The sequence below is a fragment of the Lithobates pipiens genome, unplaced genomic scaffold, assembly GCF_037356315.1.
Source record: "Lithobates pipiens isolate NorthernLeopardFrog02 unplaced genomic scaffold, aLitPip1_a1.2 Scaffold_8, whole genome shotgun sequence".
Taxonomy (NCBI): domain Eukaryota; kingdom Metazoa; phylum Chordata; class Amphibia; order Anura; family Ranidae; genus Lithobates; species Lithobates pipiens.
Window position 1 is genome coordinate 179,997,040 of NW_027507903.1, and position 19,232 is coordinate 180,016,271.

At 46.7% G+C, this 19,232-nt stretch overlaps 1 protein-coding gene across 3 annotated transcripts in view; it reads right to left on the bottom strand.

Annotated features, from left to right (window-relative positions):
* Positions 1-19,232, bottom strand: part of LRRK2 (leucine rich repeat kinase 2) — a 474,491-nt gene that overhangs the window by 391,566 nt on the left and 63,693 nt on the right. For all 3 annotated transcript variants that reach the window (XM_077468371.1, XM_077468370.1, XM_077468372.1), the window contains exon 9: positions 5,720-5,851. In XM_077468371.1, coding sequence (XP_077324497.1) covers positions 5,720-5,851 — 132 coding nt within the window. The remainder of the gene's footprint in view (positions 1-5,719; positions 5,852-19,232) is intronic.

Here is a 19,232-nt window from a genome sequence, read left to right on the forward strand (position 1 = left end):
CTGCATTCTTATTTTTGCCACCCAAATGCATTATTTTACATTTTTCTACATTGAACCTCATTTGACACATAGTTGCCCACCCCATTCATTTGTTCAGATCTTGTTGCAAGGTTTCCACATCCTGCGGAGAAGTTATTGCCCTGCTTAGCTTAGTATCATCTGCAATTACAGGGATTGAACTGTTTACTCCATCCTCCAGGTTGTTTATGAACAAATTAAACAGGATTGGTCCCAGCACAGAACCCTGGGGGAGCTCACTACCCACCCCTGGCCATTCAGAGTACTCACAATTTATCACCACCTTCTGAACTCGTCCTTGTAGACAGTTTTCAATCCCTTTTTTACCCTTGCTATCCTTGCGATAACGGGTATACCTTGGAATGTTTCCTAGCCAGAGCTGTTGAACCAGGTCTCTGAAATTCCCACAAAAGCCAAATCCTTCTTGTACAACAGTATTTCTAGTTCACCCATCTTGTCCACCAGGCTCCTGGCATTGGTGAACATGCCACGTAGTTTAGACCGGTCGCATATTATCTTCTTATTGGGTGTTCCGAGATTGCAACTAGGACTTGCTACTATACTTACCTTGGGTTTATGTGCTTTGGTCAACCTACCACTAATGCCCCCGATAATACTACCCTCTGGAATATGTTCCGCACTGACTATCTCTACCTCTGGACCCTTCCCCCCCCCCCCCCCATTGCCTACTTTAAAACCCCTCAAATTTTTTGGCCATCTTCATTCCCAGCTGATGTGCACCCTCCTCATTTAGGTGCAGTCCGTCCCTTCTATAGTACCGGTTATTGACTGAGAAGTCAGTCCAGTCCTCCAGGAACCCAAACCCCTCCTTACTACACCAGCTCTTCAGCCACTTGTTAACTTCCCTAATCTCCCTCTGCCTTTCTGGTGTGGCTTGATGTACCAGTAGTATTCCTGAGAATACTAACTTGGAGGTCCTTTTCCTCAATTTAGCTCCTAAGTCCCTAAGATCATTCTTTAGGACACTCCATCTGCCTCTGACTTTGTGATTGATGCCAACGTGCACCATGGCAACTGGGACTTCCCTAGCCCCCCCCAGTAATCTGTCCACTAGATCTGCGATGTGCCGAACCAGAGCGCCCGTTAGACTACATACTGTTCGGCGCTTCAAGTCTTTGTTACAGATTGGCCTCTCTGTCCTAAGAATTTAGTCCTACCACCAGAATCCGTTTTGCCTTTCCCTTTGCTTCCCCCCACTCTCACTGGAGGGGTTCTTCCCCTGGCAGCTAGGAGAGTCCCTCCATTCCAGTAGTGCTGGTCCCTGACTGGTTTCACCAATATCACTCAATGGAGCGTACTTATTGGGATGCTCCAGCCCTGGATCTGCCTCCCTGGCACTCCCCTCCTCTACCCTTCCTGACTGTCACCCATCTACTCTTTGCTAGTGCCTGCACCTCTTTGTCTCCACCCGCCTCTGTGCTGGCCCCAGCCGGCACCTGCCATGTACATTGCTGGCTCTCCTTTAGTATGGAGGGACTTTCCAGTGCTGACAGTTGCTTACCCAAGCCAGTTAAATATCCCAACATTGTGCGTCCTATAGGCCGATTTACAAAAGTGCTGACCAAAGTGCTAACAATGAGATTGCCAGAATTCTTACCATCCTCGGTTAGTATCGACTAGGCTGGCTTTATCCCCAGGAAAATCGACAGGCATTAACCTACGCAGAGTTCTGACACACTTGCAGCTTCCCTCTGACGAATCAGTTTCTAGAGTCCTGGTTATGCTTGACATAGAGGAAGCTTTTGATTCAGTTAAAGGCATTCAGGTAGGCACCATCAGTGAAAAAGTGGCGCTCTACGCTGATGACATGGTCCTTTTTCTAAATGACCCCGGGCCTGCTCTTAAACCGGAGTTCCACCCTAAAGTGGAACTTCCGCTGATCGGAACCCTCCCCCCCTCCGGTGTCACAATTGGCACCTTACAGGGGGGAGGGGGGTGGAGATACCTGTCAAAGACAGGTATTTACACCCACTTCCGGGCATAGACTCCCATGTGAGTCTATGTCATTTCCTGTCCTGCTGCGCTGTCTGCTGGGACACACACGGGTCCCAGTGACACCGCGGACAATTCCTATTGTTCTGCGCGACTCGCGCATGCGCAGTAGGAAACCGGGAAGTGAAGCCGATTCGCTTCACTTCCTGATTCCCTCACCTAGAATGGTGACGGCAGCAGCCGAGAGCCGATCGATCGGCCTCGGCTGCCGGCATCGCTGGAACCCGGGACAGGTGAGTGTCCATTTATTAAAAGTCAGCAGCTGTAGTATTTATAGCTGCTGGCTTTTAATATTTTTTTTTGGTGGAATCCCTCTTTAAAGAGGCACTGGCTTTGCTCTCCTTGTATTCTCCCTCAACAGGTTTGAAGGTTAATTGTGACAAATCTCTCATTCTCTACATAGATCGAGAGGCGGAGGCCAGGGTTGCTCCAGATTTGCCTCTAAGGTGAACCTCTTCTGCAAAATATTTGGGAATAGCAATATCCCCTAATGCATCAGACTACACAACCCTGAATTTACTGCCACCATTGAATTTAATGAAGCAACATTTATTGTCATGGTCTCACCTCCCCCTCTCCCTTGTGGGCAGGATTAATCCTATTAAAATTAAGTTGCTCCCCTCCATATTGTATATCCTTTGCCATGCCCTGGTGTTGATCCCTAGGAAATATTTTCGCCAATTTGAATCTGCAATGACCTAATTTCTGTGGGTAGCTCAACTGAGGGTGGATTGGCATGCCCAAATTTATTTGCGTATTACCTTGCCGGCCTGCTTACAGGCTCACAACTGTTTGCTAGCTGATGAGACCAACGCTGTTGTAGTGCTTGAGGTACCACAGCTTGGCTCTTATGAAGCCCTGCATAATATACTATATAGAGGCCAGTCAGCCATATTCCCGATCACTCAGTCTATGAGAGATTTCATTAAGGCTTGGTGACTTCAGCATCTGGTATTCTCAATTACTTTTTCACCACACACACCATTATGGCATAATTCCTCCCTAAAGCAATTTTCCTTGTTTCCTGACCCTATTGTGGGGCCTCGAATGGGATAAAATATCTTAGCCAAATTTGTGAAGGGGGAGTGCTCCAGACATTCGACTCCCTAAAAGAGAAATACGCACTCCCTAACTCATATTTATATAGTTACATATTTGGTGAAGTTGAAAAAAGTCCATGAAGTCCAACCTAAGCGTGTGATTATATGTCAGTATTACATTGCATAACCCTGTATGTTGCTGTCATTCAGGTGCTTATCTAATAGTTTTTTTAAAACTATCGATGACCCCCACTGAGACCACCATCTGTTGAAGGTAATTCCAAATCCTTGCTGCTCTTACAGTAAAGAACCCTCTACATAGTTTAAGGTTAAACCTTTTTTGCTTCTAATTTTAATGAGTGGCCACGTGTCTTGTTAAACTCCCTTCCGCCAAAAAGTTTTAACCCTATTGTGGGGTCACCAGTATTTGTAAATTGAAATCCTATCCCTTCTCAAGTGTCTCTTCTCCAGAGAGAATAAGTTCAGTGCTCGCAACCTTCAGTTACATGCCTTTCAGCTGCAATTTGGCAATCAGCCTATAACATTTACCTTGTCCGGAATTGAATCCCTACTACATGAGGATATTCTAGAAAAAACAAACTCTCTTCCATATACAAGACCCTTCAACCCACCGTTCACGGTGGCCTTGACAAATTATTAGCGTGCTGGCGAGCAGAGGTGCCAGAGTTACATTCAGAGGGCTGGGAGGATGTTTGGGACTATCCCATGCAAAGCTTGGTCTCAGCCATGCACAGGCTAATAACATTTAGGATATCTAATGTCTCAAAGGTTACATAAAATGTATCCCTCACACTCCTCACAATGTTGGCGATGTACGGCAGAGCCTGCCATGTTCCTGCATGTGTTTTGGGAGAGCACGGGTATAAAATTATTCTGGTAAGTGGTTTCCCAATATATCTGCATAGTTATCACCATTACTGTACCATTATCTATTGAGATTTGTATTTTTTGTATTTTAGGTCTCATTTATTTACTGGCTACCTCTAGGGCTCCGATAGGCCTCTTCTTGTTTTAGGCATGCAAGTCTATACTTCTTAAATGGAAATCTGCTCAGGCACCTACCTTAGATGGTTGGAAGACTGTTGTCAACAAAATGGTTCCATTGCATAAATTTACATATGAATCTAGGGAACGCCCCAAAACAATTCTCTGAGGTATGGAGGGAATCCAGGGATACTGTCAGGTTATCGGCAATGCCTCCATAGGATGCTCCGTTTTGCTACTGTGTACCTTTTCTTTTCTGTTCTGTCCTGTGCAAAGGGATACTGTCCTACGATGTTTTCTTAGTACACTTCAGCTACCTTGAATTGATCATCCCAGGCCTTGGTTATCAAACACCGGGTTTTTCTATGTTTTACTTTTGTTACATTTTTTGTTTCCCCCCCCAAGCCTGGGTACGCCCAATAGGCTTTGTTGTGTAAAATAACCTTATCATCTTAATTTAAAAAAACAAAAGAAAGAAACAAATTCCTGGACAAGAATCACAACCTGAAATTATTAATACAGCTTTTAAAAGCCCTGGACCGTGACATGAGGTCTTTGTTGGAGAACAAGAGTAATACAAAAAAGACAAAAATACCCATCTGTGTACTGTATTCCCATACTGTGTAGATAAGGATAAGGTTACGGAAATGATTAGAAAATATTAGTCAATTATAAGAAATTACCTGATCCTTCACCTTGCAAACCTAAGAATGTATTCAAAAGGGCTCTGATTTTAAAAGATCTATTGGTGAGGAGATACATACAAGAGAAAAAAGCTGCAATAAGGAACTTTTCACTGTTACTGAGGAATTATGAAGTCAAAGCATTCCTGTGCCTGGAGCAGCATTACAGGCTGTTCCTACAATATGGGGTCCTGGGCCCAGCACCGAAGCTTTTACAAGTTTGCACTGACTCAAATGCACTTCTCTATTGTTGTATTAGAAGACAGTTAAGAGTTGATCCAAGAATAAACAAAATTATAAACTAGTTAAAAAGCAAAGAGTGAGCAAAAAAACGAAGGATTCACACAGTGGGATAGGGTTATAAGGGGGAGACATATCTTCAAAAGCTTTGCCAGTGTCTTCTCACCCAAAGGTTCCAGCCCAGAGCCCAGGATCTATGTGGAATATCAGGTATGTGTCGTGTAAAGTAGAATTAAGATATAGTGTATAGTCATAATTCATCATATGCTTGTCTGGTGTCAAATTATGACTGGTTGCTATGGGATACTGAACTTATGTGTGAGGGGAGATGTCCATTCCATTCAAACAGCTCTCTCCTCACTGAGTTCTGCAGTGTGTCATTTCAGCTCCCTGCTCCCTGTTTTTTGACAGATCAGACAAGCGTTATACATTTTGGAATTTGAACAGGTGTAGAGAATAGGAGATTGCAAATAAACAGGTGCAGCCTATGTAGGAGGATTTGCTTAATCTCTTTGCATCACCTAAGGCCAGTCACTCCACTAGGCATATGTAAGGGTTTACAACCACTTTAACAAAACATACCCCTTTAATCTTTTAGTATCAACATAAAGCAAGAATACCGCCCCCCCCCCCCCCCCCCCCAACAGCAATGTGCATGTACAGCATAACATTCCAATTACTAACACTTTAATATTTCTATTTACAAAACACAACACTCACCAAATGTAAGTTTCTGAAATAAACAACAGCACACTTCTTGAACTTTTTCACTGTTTGGAAATGTCTTCATAGCTTCCATTATGATATTGTAGCATCTTACATTACCAGACATAAGTACTTCCACATTGCTGGCTGCAATAGAAAGACGTGAAAGCTAAATATATGTACATATTAGGATATTCTATAAAAAAAAAAAATGTAAAATATGATAAAATAATCAGTTACATTGTAACAAATTAGAATATAATGAACACAGTTCTTACAGCCAACCTGGCCACCTGTAAACAGGTCACAAAGAACTTTAATAAAATATGCAAAGTACCAATACACCAAACAGTCGAACATGGTGGTGGCAGTGAGATGGTCTGGGGTAGCTTTGCAGCTTCAGGACCTGGACAAATTGCCATAATTGATTGAACCATGAGTTCTGCGATCTACCAGAAAATCCTAAAGGAGAATGTTCGGCTATCAGTTCATGATCTCAAGTGCACTTGGGTTAAGCAGCAGGACAATGATGCAAAACACACCAAGTCCACCTCTAAATGGCTCAAAAAAACAAAATTAAAGGTTTTGGAGTGGCCTAATCAAAGCCCAGACTTAAATCTGATTGAGATGCCGTGGCATGACCTTAAACAGGCTGTTCGCTCGAAAACTCGCCAATGTGACCAAGTTAAACCAATTCTGCAAATAAGAGTGGTCAAGATTCCTCCACAACAATGTGAAAGACTCATTGGCAGCTATCGCTATCCCTTTTAGCAAGGGGAGGACAGATTTTAGGACCACTCTCTCTCAAGACCCGGGCTTCAACAACCATGACGTTAAAGTCAAAGTTTGGAAAGTAGGATGAAAAGGAGAGCCTTGAGATAGAAGTTCGGGCCTGATGGGAAAACGTTAGGAGTTGTCTTATTCTAGTCTGATTACGTCTGATTACGTCTGTATACCAGGTTCTTCTGGGCCAATTTAGTGAGATGAGAATCATCATCTTCTCTTGCTCTATCCTTGTGGAGCAGACAAGGAACAATCCACACTTGAGGGACAGCAGAGATTAGCCTGAACCAAGACCAGGGGATAATCAAGGAATCGCATGCCAGTGCCAAGGGATTCTTGGTCCTGGCCACAAACAAGAGTTAATTTGTTGGTGAATCTAAAAGGTCAGGATGTCCACTTTTGGGACTGCCCATGTCTGATACATCAGGATGAAGATGTCTGAATGCCAAGGACCCATTCCCCTTGATCCTGATGGTGATCGATGAGGTAATCCACTTTAGAATTGTCCTCTCCTGGGATGTGGAGTCTTTGTCCATGAGATTATCAGGCCTGCTTCCTTCAAGGCTAAATGACTAACGGTGCCCCCTAGATAGTTCATCTAGGCCACACCCATGGTATTGTCTGACTGCACTCAGATTGGGGTGTCCTTGCAGAAAAGGGGGGGGGGCGTAAACTGAGCGTTTCAGTACCATCATTATTGCTTTGATTGCTTGATTTCCAGAGGTGACCATGTTCCATGGATCACGAGGGACTGAAAATCTCTTCCCCAGCCAGAAAGACCGGTTATCACTTTCCAGTGTGAAGGAAGAAAAGTTTCAAGGATACTGAATGCAGGCATCCAGCAGCGGGGATGACCAGATCTGTGTAGCTGCACTCAGGAAACCCAAACAAGACTATACAAGATTTAAGCGAATTTGTTAACAGTGAAACAAAATCTATCCAAACAGCAGCAAACTGAGTAAACAGCAAACCTGAAGATATCAATGAACCATAATCAAATGATAAAATATCTAACTAGCAAACCAACTAAGAGACCAAAAATCTAACTAAAATACAACATATAAAGACAAAAGGGGACCACAGATCAACAGGGTAAAACTGGAGGTGCAAGAAACAGGTCAGGAAGGGGAAAGAAGACTGGGAATCAGGAACAAGGGGAGCAGATACAAGGCAGCAGAGTACAAGGTACAGATACAGCACAGGAGTAAAAGTAGGAGCAGGATTTAGGCTATAGATAAGGCAAAACACAGAAGCAATAGGGAAATGTAGAGGAGGGGCAAAATACCCTCTCATCAACCAGCTTCAATTGGAGACCGATTACTGGGATCTGCTGACTTCTAGGAGACACCCGCTTTAGAAAGTTCAGATCGTGTTAGGAGATTTTCTCTTCCCAATTAGTACTGCATTAAAGCCTGGGAATACAGCCAAGACAGCTGATTGGAGGAAAGGCACACACCCCCACTCCTCATAGGTAGAGACTTTCAGAACTGTTCGTTGAATCGTTCAGCTCTGTGCTAATTTATAGCACTCTCCCCAACACAAACTCAGCCTGCTTTTATCTCCTGTGTCAAAGAGCTTGTCAGAAGTTCTCAGGCTGATAGAAGAAGAACGGGGTATGAGAACGATACGGGACATAGGGCTTTGAAGTGACAAGAAAACACTGCAGATATATGTGCCTAGCTCACATTTCATGATTTGGGTTTATGTCCACTTTAATTCCCTTGGAAAGTCCAAGGAAAAGCGCAAGACAAAGACAAGAGGAAAAAGAAATGCAAAGGGAAAGAGAAAAGCAAAAGGGAAAAAGAAAAAGAAAGGCGAGGGTAAAGAGAAAGACAAAAACAAGCAGAAAGGCAAAAGGCAAAGCGACAAAGACAAGGGGAAAGAGAAAAGAAACAAAGAAAAGCGGGATTGAGAAAGACAAAGTAAGTAAAAGTGTGTCCCTACAGCGTGAGGTCCAGGTATACCTCCCAAGGTTTTACCAAGGCTTCACTGAAGCATTGCTTTTATTGTAGTAATAAATGAAAGCAAATTGATTAAAGAAGAACTCCAGGTATGGAATTTTTTTGCATAGTTACAATCATCCAGCTTGGATCAATGTAACTGAGCATATACATAACATACCTGTAGGATCCCTCTAGTGGCTGAAAACCACTATAGGTCGACACCGTTACTCCAGTTAACTCCACTAGCTTCTGGATCCAATGGTGAACGGTTGCTCAGCACAGGCACAAATCAGAGAACGCTTCCAATCCAATAAAAAAATAAAAATAACTACTTAAGCATACAATCATTTCTCCGTAAGGAAAAAGAGGTCCATCACCTAAGGACACTAGAAAAAAAAATGTCTCATGGAATGGGGTAGGGTTATAGAGGTATGTGTCCAATCACCTGAAGGTAGCAGCCTATAACCCAGGGTCTATAAATATCCAAGACATCCAGTGTCCTGTACCTTAACCACTTCCTGCTGGCCCTATAACCGAATGATGGCTATAGAGCAGGCGTTTTCGTCTGGGAGACCGTCCCTGGACGTCCTGGTGTTTACTTCCGCAATGCGCGCCACCGCGGGCACGCATCGGGGAAGTTTTGTGTTTGCCGTGTCCCCCGGAGACAGGCAAACACAGATCGCTGTAAATAGCCAATCACAGCAGCCATTTACAGCGCGATTGGCGTGTCCAATGTGAGATGATCTCATATGTAAACATATGAGATCATCTCTCAGCGCCGCTCTCCCTCCTCACACAGACAGCGTGTGAGAGGGGAGAGATGAACGGCTGCAGCGCCGTAAGTGGGAAAATAAAAAAAAGTGCCATCCTGCCCCAGTGCCATCCTGCCCCAGTGCCACCTGCCTCCAGTTAGTGCTATCTGTTCCCAGTGCCACCTGTTAGTGATATCTGTCCCCAGTACCACCTGTTGTCAGTGCCATTTGTCCCCAGTGCCATCTGTCATCAGTGTCACGTATCAGTGCCATTTGTCATCAGTGCCACTTATCAGTGTCACTTGCCATCTGTTGTCAGTGTCACGTGTCATCAATGCCACTTATCAGTGCCATCTGTCATCGGTGCCACGTATTAGTGCCACGTATTAGTGCCATCTGTCATCAGTGCCATGTATAAGTGCCACATGTCATCAGTACCACGTATAAGTGCAATCTGTCATCAGTGCCACATATTAGTGTCATCTGTCATCAGTGCCACATATTAGTGTCATCTGTCATCAATGCCACGTGTCAGTGCCACGTATAAGTGTCATCATTGCCATGTATCAGTGCCATCTGTCATCAGTGTCACGTGTCATTGTCCTGGTGCTCCAGGACCTTCAAAAGTGTAATAGGTAGTCAACAAGTTAGATGTGTAATTTATGCTCCTAGAACACCTGATGGCGCTCCCTGCATGTTGGGCCTCTCTAAGTGGCCAGGCTGTGAAAAAGTCCCACACATGTGGTATTGTAATACTCAGGAGGAGTAGCAGAATTTTTTTGGGGGTGTCATTTGTGGTATACACATGCCATGTGAGAGAAATAACCTATTACAATGACAATTTTGTGGAAAAAAAAAATTTAAATCTTAATTTTGCAAAGAATTGTGGAAAAAAATGACAACATCAAAAAGCTCACCATGCCTCTTACTAAATAACTTGGAATGTCTACTTTCCAAAAAGGGGGTCATTTGGGGGGTATTTGTACTTTCCTGACTTGTTCGGGTCACAAGAAGCGAGATAGGCCACCAGTACATCAGATGATCAATTTTGTGCGATTCGCACCACAGCTTGTAGACTCTCTAACTTTCACAAAAGACCAAATAATATCCACTCATTTGGGTTATTTTTACCAAAGATATGTAGCAGTATAAATTGTAGCCAAAATTTATGAAGAAAAATTAATAAATTTGCATAATTTTGTCACAGAAACAAAGAAATATGAGTTTTTTTTTCAAAATTTTCGGTCTTTTTTCATTTATAGCGCAAAAAATAAAAACCCCAGAGGTGATCAAATACCACCAAAAGAAAGCTCTATTTGTGGGGGAAAAAAGGACAAAAAATTAATTTGGGTACAGTGTTGCATGACTGAGTAATTGTCATTCAAAATGTGAGAGCACCGAAAGCTGAAAATTGGTCTGGGCAGGAAGGGGGTGTAAGTGCCCAGTAAGCAAGTGGTTAAGATTAGGTATAAATATGAAAAAGACTGTAGTTCCATGTTATAGCTGCTGCACATATCCAAATGATGCTGTAAGGCTCTAAGGGCAAAATGATGGGGTACAAGAGAATAAATTAAAGTGGCATTAAACCCAACAAATGTATTATATTGCAGCATCAGTTTTCTTTGGCTTTTTTTCCCCTCAGATTTCACTTTGTGATCTGACCAGTAAAACACCTCAAGTATTAGTTAGACCAGTGTTTCACAAATCCAGTCCTCAAGGCGCCCCAACAGGTCATGTTTTCAGGATTTCAGGATGAAACGCCTGTGGTCATTACAAAGGCAGTAAAACTGATCAAATCACCCGTGCCAAATAATGGAAAGTTTAAAAACATGACCTGTTGGGGCGCCTTGAGGACTGCAGTAGAGAAACACTAAGGCCGCGTACACACGGGCGGACTGTCTGCCCAACTTAGTCCGCCGAAACACATTTCAGCGGACAGTCCGCTCGTGTGTGGGCTTCAGCGGACTTTTTCAGCGGACTGTCTCACGAACAAAGTCTTACGGAATTTCCGTAAGATTGTCCGTCCAAACTTGGTTTGAGCGGACAGTCCGCCCGTGTGTGTGCCAGTCCGCTGTACTTTCGAAATGAGCGGACTTTTCCCGCTCGGAGAAAAGTCTGCTCATTTCGAGCGGGTATCCAGGTAGTATCCTGGTATGGACTTAAAGGGGAACCCCGACGCCAAAAAAAATCGGCGTGGGGGTGCCCCCCCAAGTCCACAACAGACCCTTGTCCGAGCACGCTACCCGGCCGGCCAGGAAAGGGGGGCGAGCGAGGGCCCCCCCCTCCTAAGCCGTACCAGGCCGCGTGCCCTCAACATGGGGGGTGTCTTGGGGAAGGGGGGGCCGCGCGGCCCCCCCACCCCAAAGCAGCTTGTCCCCATGTTGATGAGGACAAGGGCCTCTTCCCGACAACCCTGGCCGTTGGTTGTCGGGGTCTGCGGGCGGGGGGCTTATCGGAATCCGGGAGCCCCCTTTAATAAGGGGGCCCCCGGATACCGGCCCCCCACCCTATGTGAATGAGTATGGGGTACAATGTACCCCTACCCATTCACCTGTGAAAAAAAGTACAAAAAAAAAAACACAACACAGGGTTAAAATATTTTATTGCACAGCTCCGGGGGTCTTCCGTCTTCGGGGGTCTTCTCGCCGGACTCCTCCGCTATCTTCTTGTAGCTCGTTTGCTAGCGGAGGAGTCCGGCTTTCTTCCTCCCCGCCGCCGGCCTCTTCTCCCGACTTCGGGGGTCTTGTCCCCCTCTTCGGTTCTTCTGCCGGGCCACCGCGCCTTCTTATAGCTCTTTTACAGGCGGTGGCCCGGTCTTCTGTCGCCGCTGTCGCCGTCGTCGTCGCCTTCCGTTCTTCTTCTTCTTCTTCTCCAGGAGATGTTGCCTCGACGATCTCTCCGGCCGGAATGCCAGAGCCGCGCTGCGCGGCCACTTATATAGTGACAATGGGGCGGTGTCACATGGTATATGTCACATGGGTTGGTCACATGGGGACTATGACATTGTAAGGGGGCGGGGTCACCATGTGACACCAACCCATGTGACACCGCCCCATTGTCACTATATAAGTGGCCGCGCAGCGCGGCTCTGGCATTCCGGCCGTAGAGATCGTCGAGGCAACATCTACTGGAGAAGGAGAAGGAGAAGAAGGAGAAGGAGAAGGAGAAGGAGAAGAAGGAGAAGGAGAAGGAGAAGAACGGAAGGCGGCGGCGACGACAGAAGACCGGGCCACCGCCTGTAAAAGAGCTATAAGAAGGCGCGGTGGCCCGGCAGAAGAACCGAAGAGGGGGACAAGACCCCCGAAGTCAGGAGAAAAGGCCGGCGGCGGGGAGGAAGAAAGCCGGACTCCTCCGCTAGCAAAAGAGCTACAAGAAGATAGCGGAGGAGTCCGGCGAGAAGACCCCCCAAAGACGGAAGACCCCCGGAGCTGTGCAATAAAATATTTTAACCCTGTGTTGTGTTTTTTTTGTACTTTTTTTCACAGGTGAATGGGTAGGGGTACATTGTACCCCATACTCATTCACATAGGGTGGGGGGCCGGTATCCGGGGGCCCCCTTATTAAAGGGGGCTCCCGGATTCCGATAAGCCCCCCGCCCGCAGACCCCGACAACCAACGGCCAGGGTTGTCGGGAAGAGGCCCTTGTCCTCATCAACATGGGGACAAGGTGCTTTGGGGTGGGGGGGCCGCGCGCCCCCCCCTTCCCCAAGGCACCCCCCATGTTGAGGGCACGCGGCCTGGTACGGCTCAGGAGGGGGGGCGCTTGCTCGCCCCCCTTTCCTGGCCGGCCGGGTAGCGTGCTCGGACATGGGTCTGTTGTGGACTTGGGGGGCACCCCCACGCCGATTTTTTTCGGCGTTGGGGTTCCCCTTTAAGTTCATTCCAGGCGGCGGGGCCAGCGACGTCTCCTTCGCGGGCCCCGCCTACCTGGAGACGCGCTCGAAATGAGCGGACTTTCCTCCGCGTGTGTGGGCGAGTCCGTTCATTTCAAAAGTTGAGCGGATTGTATGGCGGACTTAGTCCGCTGTATTAGTCCGCTCAAAAAGTGCCGTGTGTGGGCAAGTCCGTTCATTCAAAAGTTTGGACGGACTGTCTGTCGGATTGTCTGACAAACTTAGTTGGCCAGACAATCCGCCCGTGTGTACGCGGCCTAAGTTAGATACAACTCTGAAGAAATTAACATAGGAGGCACAGCAGACGGCAGCATTGTCAGTCTGGGGAGTGGTAGTGTTAAATGTAATAGAAGATTTTGTTTAACCCTTTCATGACTAAGCCTATTTTTGGCATTTGGTGTTTACAAGTTAAAATCCATATTTTTTGCTAGAAAATTACTTGGAACCCCCAAACATTATATATATTTTTTTAGCAGAGACTCCAGAGAATAAAATGGCGATTGTTGCAATATTTTATGTCACACGGTATTTGCACAGCGGTGCTTTAACCGCAACTTTTTGGGAAAAGGGGCACTTTCATGAATTAAAAAAAAAAAAAAACTGTAAAATTAGCCCAATTTTTTTGCATAAAGTGAAAGATAATGTTACGCCGAGTAAATAGATACCAAACACGTCACACTTTATAATTGCACGCACCCATGGAATGACAACAAACTACGGTACCTAAAAATCTCAATACTCAGCATTTTATAGTTCTGCCCAGGGGGTGGTCCCTTTGGTAATAACCCCTCAGCCTGCTTCCTGCAGCTCAGTACGTCAGCAAGCAGTATAACGTAATCCAATAGGAGGGGAGGGTGCTGTGCCCGTCAATGAACTTCAGAGAAAAGGATTTTACGGCGAGTACAAAAATCCTATTTGCTCTTCATTGACGGACACAGCTCCAGTAATCTTGACCGTAGGGACATCCCCAAGCAGTGTCATAACGAGGGGTGGGAACAGCAACATAACTTCACCCTCAACCAGAGGTGCTTCCTAACGGGAGAGTCACCTTCTGAACCAACCGCATCAGAACTCGCGGTCAACATATGAATCAGAGTGCATTAACATTCAAAAAAAGGCAACTTTCTTTTAACAGAAAAAAGAATGTAAAATTGCAACATTACACGGCCGCCTGCAAAACTTTGCGGCCAAAGCAGGCATCAGAAGATGCGCTTACATCCACTTTGATCCTCCTGGAAATGGTCGATGATGAGACCGCCATTCCTTTTTTTGGACCAGCTACCGAAACAAACAGAGTCTGACTTCCGTAAGGGAGCCTTGGCAGACATATACCCTTAGAGCCCGAATCACGTTGAAGGAATGAAGGGCCACCTCCTTAGGATGTGTCAGTTTAGGACACAGAGATGGTAACACAATGTCTTCATTGAGGTGAAAATCCGAAACCACCTTTGGTAGAAAGGAATGTTGCGGATGCAACACCACCTTATCCTTGTGTATAACGAGATAGGGTGACTTACAAGACAAGGACGCCAGTTCCGAAACCCTCCTGGCCAATGTAATGACCACTAGGAAGACCAATTTCTGAGAGAGTGTTAAAGGGATTTCCCTGATGTTCTCAAACTGCGTTTTCTGAAGCGCCGACACCAGGATCAGATCCCACGGAGATAAGGGTGGATGCCCCTTGATGGCGCTTAAGGCCAGTTTCTGGTCCACTTCTCGCTGTAGGAACAGCAGGATCATGAAAACGGAATAGGTTCGCGGACGCCACCCCTTCTCCTCACACAGAGATATAAGCCGTCCAAGTACCATGGTATATCTTCTGGGAAGAAGATTTTCGTGCCCTTAAACATAGTGGAAATCAGAGAGTCAGACAGACCTCGGTTCCTTAGCACCTGGCTTTCAACAGCCATGCTGTTAAAACCAGCGACGGTAAAGCAGGATGGAGAATTGGGCCTTGCGACAGAAGGTCTTCTCCCATCGGTAACCACCAAGGAGCGTCCGCCACCGGGCTTACTAGGTTAGCGCACCAAGGATGCAGAGGCCAATCTGGGGCAATCAGTATCACCGGAATCCCCTCAGCCTCCACTCTGCGGAGCAAACGTGGTAACAGTTTGAGTGGAGGAAAGGCGTAAATCAGCTGGTACCGTTCTCATGGAGCCACCAACACGTATGATGCGTCCACCCAAGGATCTCTTGTCCTGGACACGAACCTCCGCACCTTCTGATTGAGCAGAGAGGCCAGGAAATCCACATCTGGTGTGCCCCACCGCAGGCAAAGAAGCCTGAACACCTCCAGGTGAAATGACCACTCTCCTGGATCCAGCATCTGGCTACTTAACATCCGCCTGCCAGTTTTCTACTCCCGGGATGTATATGGCTGACAGGGCCGGTACGTGTCGCTCTGCCCACCGAAAGATGATAGTGACCTCCTGTGCTGCAGCTTCGAAGTTCGAGCATATTGATCGGCAACTGGGATTCCTCCCTTGACCAGAGGCCCTGGGTCGACTGTACTCCCAGCACTCCACCCCAGCCAATCAGGCTGGCGTCCGTTGTGATCATTATCTAATGAATAGGTAGGAACGACTTCACGGACCGTAGGGCCGGAGATCTCAGCCACCAGAGAAGAGAGTCCCTGACTAACTGGCTCACCCGAATCCGTTGATCCAGTGATAACGGAGATTTGTCCCATTTTGCCAATATCTTCTCTCATTAAGTGTCTGCGACACTAATGCTGTGGCCAGTACCGGTCGTATCGCTGACCACTCTACCGTAAACAGGGAGCGGCCGCTGCCTCGACCTTCCTGTCGGTAGGGTCCTTAAATGCAGGAGTCTCTTCTACCGGTATCGTGGTTACTTTATTTAACCTGGATACGGGGGGTCCACAAATGGGGGTGCCAACCATTTTTTAAAAAGGCTCTCCTCAAAAAGGGTCACCTCTATTTTTTTTGGGGACCGAAAAGGTGCGTTGCGGGCTTCCCCATTCCTTGTATATGAACTTATCTAAATAAGTCAGATACGGAAACACCTTAGGTGTACAGGCTGGCTTACGGGACCCAAAAGGGACTGCTACTTCAGCAGAGGATCCTGCTGTATCCTGAAGTTTTAGGGTATCACGCACAGCTGTGATAAGTGCTCCAACTAGCGCTTTGTCTTGCGCGGACCCAGACACGGAATCATCCTCACTGTCTGATCGGTCCTGGGGCCCAAGCCTGAGTCAGAACTCTCCCCTGAGGACAGGGGCCATTTTTTACCACCTTTGTGCCCGCACACCGCCTCCACCCTGACAACAAACGTTTCAAGGACCGCTGACAAAGCGCCCAAAGGCCCTGCACGGTTTGCAGACAAGCCGGTTTCAAATGCAGGGAGGTCTGGGGAAGAAACACCAGTTTCTGATGCCATGCTAACCCACCCTGTCTGCCACCCTTGGGGACTTGGGACATGGTGCTCAACCCCACCCTCCTAACTGCTGCAGACTGAGGGGCCCCATCACAGGACTCACCACCCTGACCTGACCGAGCAGTGTGCCATGCTGTTACAGGTGCCTGTGTCCAGTGTCAGCTCCCAGGTGTCCAGAGCAAAAAAAAAAAAAAACGCACTGTTCTAAGGTACAGGAACCAGAGCCGAGAAGAAAAACCACACTGAAGCTATGAAAAAATGGCAGCGGGGTGCCCTGTATAGAGAAAAACCACAGGGAAAGTGGCTGCCGAACTTCGGGAAAATGGCCGCTGACCATGCTTCCCACAGAGACTCACAGAAAATGGCTGACAATAACAGTACACAGTGAATGAACACAGATAATGGCGGCAGACAGCGCTATGGCGGCAGCACATACAGAGCCCATAGACACCAGCAGAGAGATCACAGATAGCCCAGGGACACAGACAGCCAGCGTAGCCCCCAGACAAGGATCAGAGTCCCCCGGAAGACCCCTGGCTCAGGTACACCCATCGCTCCGCAGCCCAGTCATGCAGGGGGAGGAGGTAAATTAGGGACAGAAGAAAGGGAGGAGAGGGACCCCCTAAATCGACCTCCCAGGGAATGCCCAGCTGCTCTATCCCACCAAGGCAGGAAGAGCTGTAGTTATCATCTGGACAAGCTGGTGACATCCCATGACAGACCCGCACCCGAGCAGTACGGGGTGGCTACTGGCCATGGCACACTGTCTCAAAGGCATCTGTAGTCCGGTCATGTGTGCCCTGGAGCATTGCGCTCACCAGCCAGCCCTGGAGCCTGAGGGGCAGGTCGTGGCCGACCCAGCACGTAGCTAGGATCTGTACACGCTTGATAGCCAGGCTGGGGAGACTACACGGATCTATATTATCCAGCCTGTTACCAGGAAGGCTGTTGATAGCAGATCACAGGATCTTAAAATCTTGCACAAAAGGGCAAAAAACGAAAAAAATCCCCAGGACCGATGGTCCCGGCAGGGAGCCTAGGTCCTTCTCCTGCACTAGGCAGAAAAATCTGAGCTGCAGGAAGCAGGCTGAGGGGTTATTACCAGAGGGAGCGCCCCCGGGCAGAACTGTAAAGTTCTGTTAGTTTTTCACATGTATTACATGTTCTGCCTAGTCCTCTCCTGAAGGTGGCATAATAACCCTATGGTCAAGATTACTGGAGCTGTGTCCATCAATGAAAGAAAGAGATAAAAGGACGCAAATTTAGTTTGCATAGAGCATTGCATGCATGCATTACCCGTTAAAGCAGCGCAGTGCCAAATTGTAAAAAGTGCTCTGGTCATTGAGCAGCCAAATCTTCCGGGGCTGAAGTGGTTAAATTAAAATATAAAAAAAAACTAAAAAAATAAACAAACAAACACAGTCTTAAAACTCCAATGTACCCAGGCTTTAAAAATAAACCTTGATTGTGGAAAACCACTGCTGACTTCAAAATATTCTTGTTGCCTATCTGTTGGGCTAACACAGTGGTTTCATTGCTTTCTGAGCCAGAACACATACACCTACATGTTGGGAGCTCTGCCCTCTGACTTAACTGGCTGCATACTTACTTCAGCTAAGTGACTATTAAAGCACTAAAGAGGGGGAAAGACATGTACCAATATTTTCATTAGGAACATACGTTAGAAAGTAGACTGACAATTTCTATTTTAGTTAAACGGTAATGCGATTTGTGTATATTGCATTTGCAATAAAAATCCACTGTGTTTAGGATAAATTATCCAATTATTTGCAATTTTTAAAAGTTAATTCCTTCTCTGCGTGTCGGAGAGCGCATTTAAACATGATAAAATTAGTAGGAATGCGTTGCAGAAAATGTTATCATATACGGTATATAAAAAAAGGGAGTGCACCCCTCACATTTTTGTAATGATTTTATTATATCTTTTCATTTGACAACACTGAAGAAATGACACATTGCTACAAATGCAATGTAAAGTAGTGAGTGTACAGCAGGGGTGCTCAACCCTTTTAAGAGCAAGGGCCATTTAAGCAACTTGGTAACCAGTCGCGGGCCACAACGAGCAGAGTGCGGGTGGATGACAGGTCACGGCAACTCTATAGGCCCTCTGATCCTTTCCACCCAGATGGAAGGGGACGAATTCCCTTCTATTTTTTTAATCAGATTTTTAGGATCGGATTGGAGGCAGGTGGGAGTAAAATGACAAAAGTCTGTTTACATCTGCCACTCTGTAGAGGTGAATCGAGGGTCCAATTGGGTAGGGCCTATCGTGTGAAAAAGGGTCTAAACTGCTTTCACACTGATGTGCTGTGGTTTACCCACACTGCGGGTGCAGCATAGTGCACCTTTGTCTGTCCTGTGGGTTAACTGAACTTTGACATAGACTCTGCCTGTGGCAAAACCCAGTGCTGTACAGGAAGCATCGGCATATGGGGCTCTGCTCTGCAGCCACTTTCTTCCTCTACCACCAGCTTCATTCACAACACTGATGCTGTGGTATGACGGGTCGGCAACCTGCGATCTGGTCTTGCTAACCCACCATTCCAGAGCAGAAGGTCGCGGGCCACATCAGAGGGCTCCGCGGGCCACTGGATGGCCAACCCTGGTGTACAGCTTGTATAACAGTGTACATTTTCTGTCTCCTCAAAATAACTCAAACACACAGCCATTAATGTCTAAACCCCTGGCAACAAAAGCGAGTACACTCCCAAGTGAAAATGTCCAAATTGGGCCCAAGCAG